The sequence below is a fragment of the Nestor notabilis genome, unplaced genomic scaffold (genome assembly GCF_000696875.1).
Source record: "Nestor notabilis isolate BGI_N333 unplaced genomic scaffold, ASM69687v1 scaffold11024, whole genome shotgun sequence".
Classification (NCBI taxonomy): domain Eukaryota; kingdom Metazoa; phylum Chordata; class Aves; order Psittaciformes; family Psittacidae; genus Nestor; species Nestor notabilis.
This window is the reverse complement of record NW_009926903.1, coordinates 24,371-25,463: the sequence shown is the minus strand read 5'-3', so window position 1 is coordinate 25,463 and position 1,093 is coordinate 24,371. Positions and strand designations below refer to the sequence as shown.

Sequence of the window (1,093 nt, the reverse complement as noted above, 5' to 3'; positions counted from 1 at the left end):
AGGACACAGGGAGGCTAGCCTCGGTGAGGCTAAGCAGCACTGTGTCCATACTGTTCCTCTTCCCATGCTGGTATGTTGTGGGAGCTTGTGGGCTGTGTCACAGAATGCCCAATTTTGTACTCTGGAGAACCCACACTCCTTGTTTAGGATGAGAGTTCAACTCTCTTACTTGTTTAATCCCAGCCCTGTCCTTACTCTGCATGTGTCATTCTGTGTTTTGCATGATTTTAGTATGGAACTGACCTCTTCCTTTTACCGTGCTTAATCTGTGTCTAGCTCTGGCCATAGCCTTTAGCAGCTGGCATGAGGTTCTGCAGGCCTCTGTCCTGCATTACTCAACAGGCAATGGGATAGAACTCTTAATCTTTCCCCAGCTATGGTAACTGGGAGGTTCCCCTCAGTTGTTCTCCTTTCTTTATGGGGCCCTGGTAATTTTGGCCTTGAATATGCCATGCTCTCATCAGAATGTGCCTCCCCATCTTAGAGAAGTCCTGGAGCTGAAGCACTGTCTGAAAGCCTCTGACACGCTGGGATTTTCTGGCCCATTTGAGCTGAGCTGATGATGCCTCTTCTCTTGCAGGTGGGTACCAGGGCTGTGGCCATGGACACAAAGGTCACCCTGGCTGCCCGCACTGGTCGTGCTGTGGACAGGTGAAGGAGAGCTCAGAGTGTTCGGGTGGGCCACCCAGCGGCACCTCGCAGAGGAGTTTGCTCAGGACAGTGGCACTCTGAGCCACCAGGTGATTTCCTGCAGCCCAGGGTGCTGCTGCTGCCTCTGCACGGGCACAGACCATGAGGATCCCCACCATCACTGCATAGCCTTGATGGCTGAAAACAACATTGTGATGGGTAGGAACTGGGAAAGGGGGATGAGGGAAAATAAAATTGTGCCTTATATTGCACCCAGGGGTGTGTGTGTGTAAGGTTGTTTTGTGCCTGAACAGGAGCAGACTCAGAATTGTAGCACATCCTACACTTCTGAGAGGGTCAGGCTTTAAGGGGAAACAGTCTGATCAGTTACCTCACAGGAGGGTCAACATACGTCTCATACTGGCAGGATTGACAGTCTGTGCTGTCCTTCTCGAGGAGGCCA

At 51.7% G+C, this 1,093-nt stretch overlaps 1 protein-coding gene across 1 annotated transcript in view; it reads left to right on the top strand.

The window, feature by feature from the left end:
* Window positions 1-732, top strand: part of TRIM45 (tripartite motif containing 45) — a gene marked incomplete at its 5' end in the record, with an annotated part of 5,214 nt that extends 4,482 nt beyond the window's left edge. The window contains one exon of the mRNA XM_010013807.1: window positions 581-732. Within this exon, the coding sequence (XP_010012109.1) occupies window positions 581-732 (152 nt within the window). The remainder of the gene's footprint in view (window positions 1-580) is intronic.
* Window positions 733-1,093: the final 361 nt, after the last annotated feature.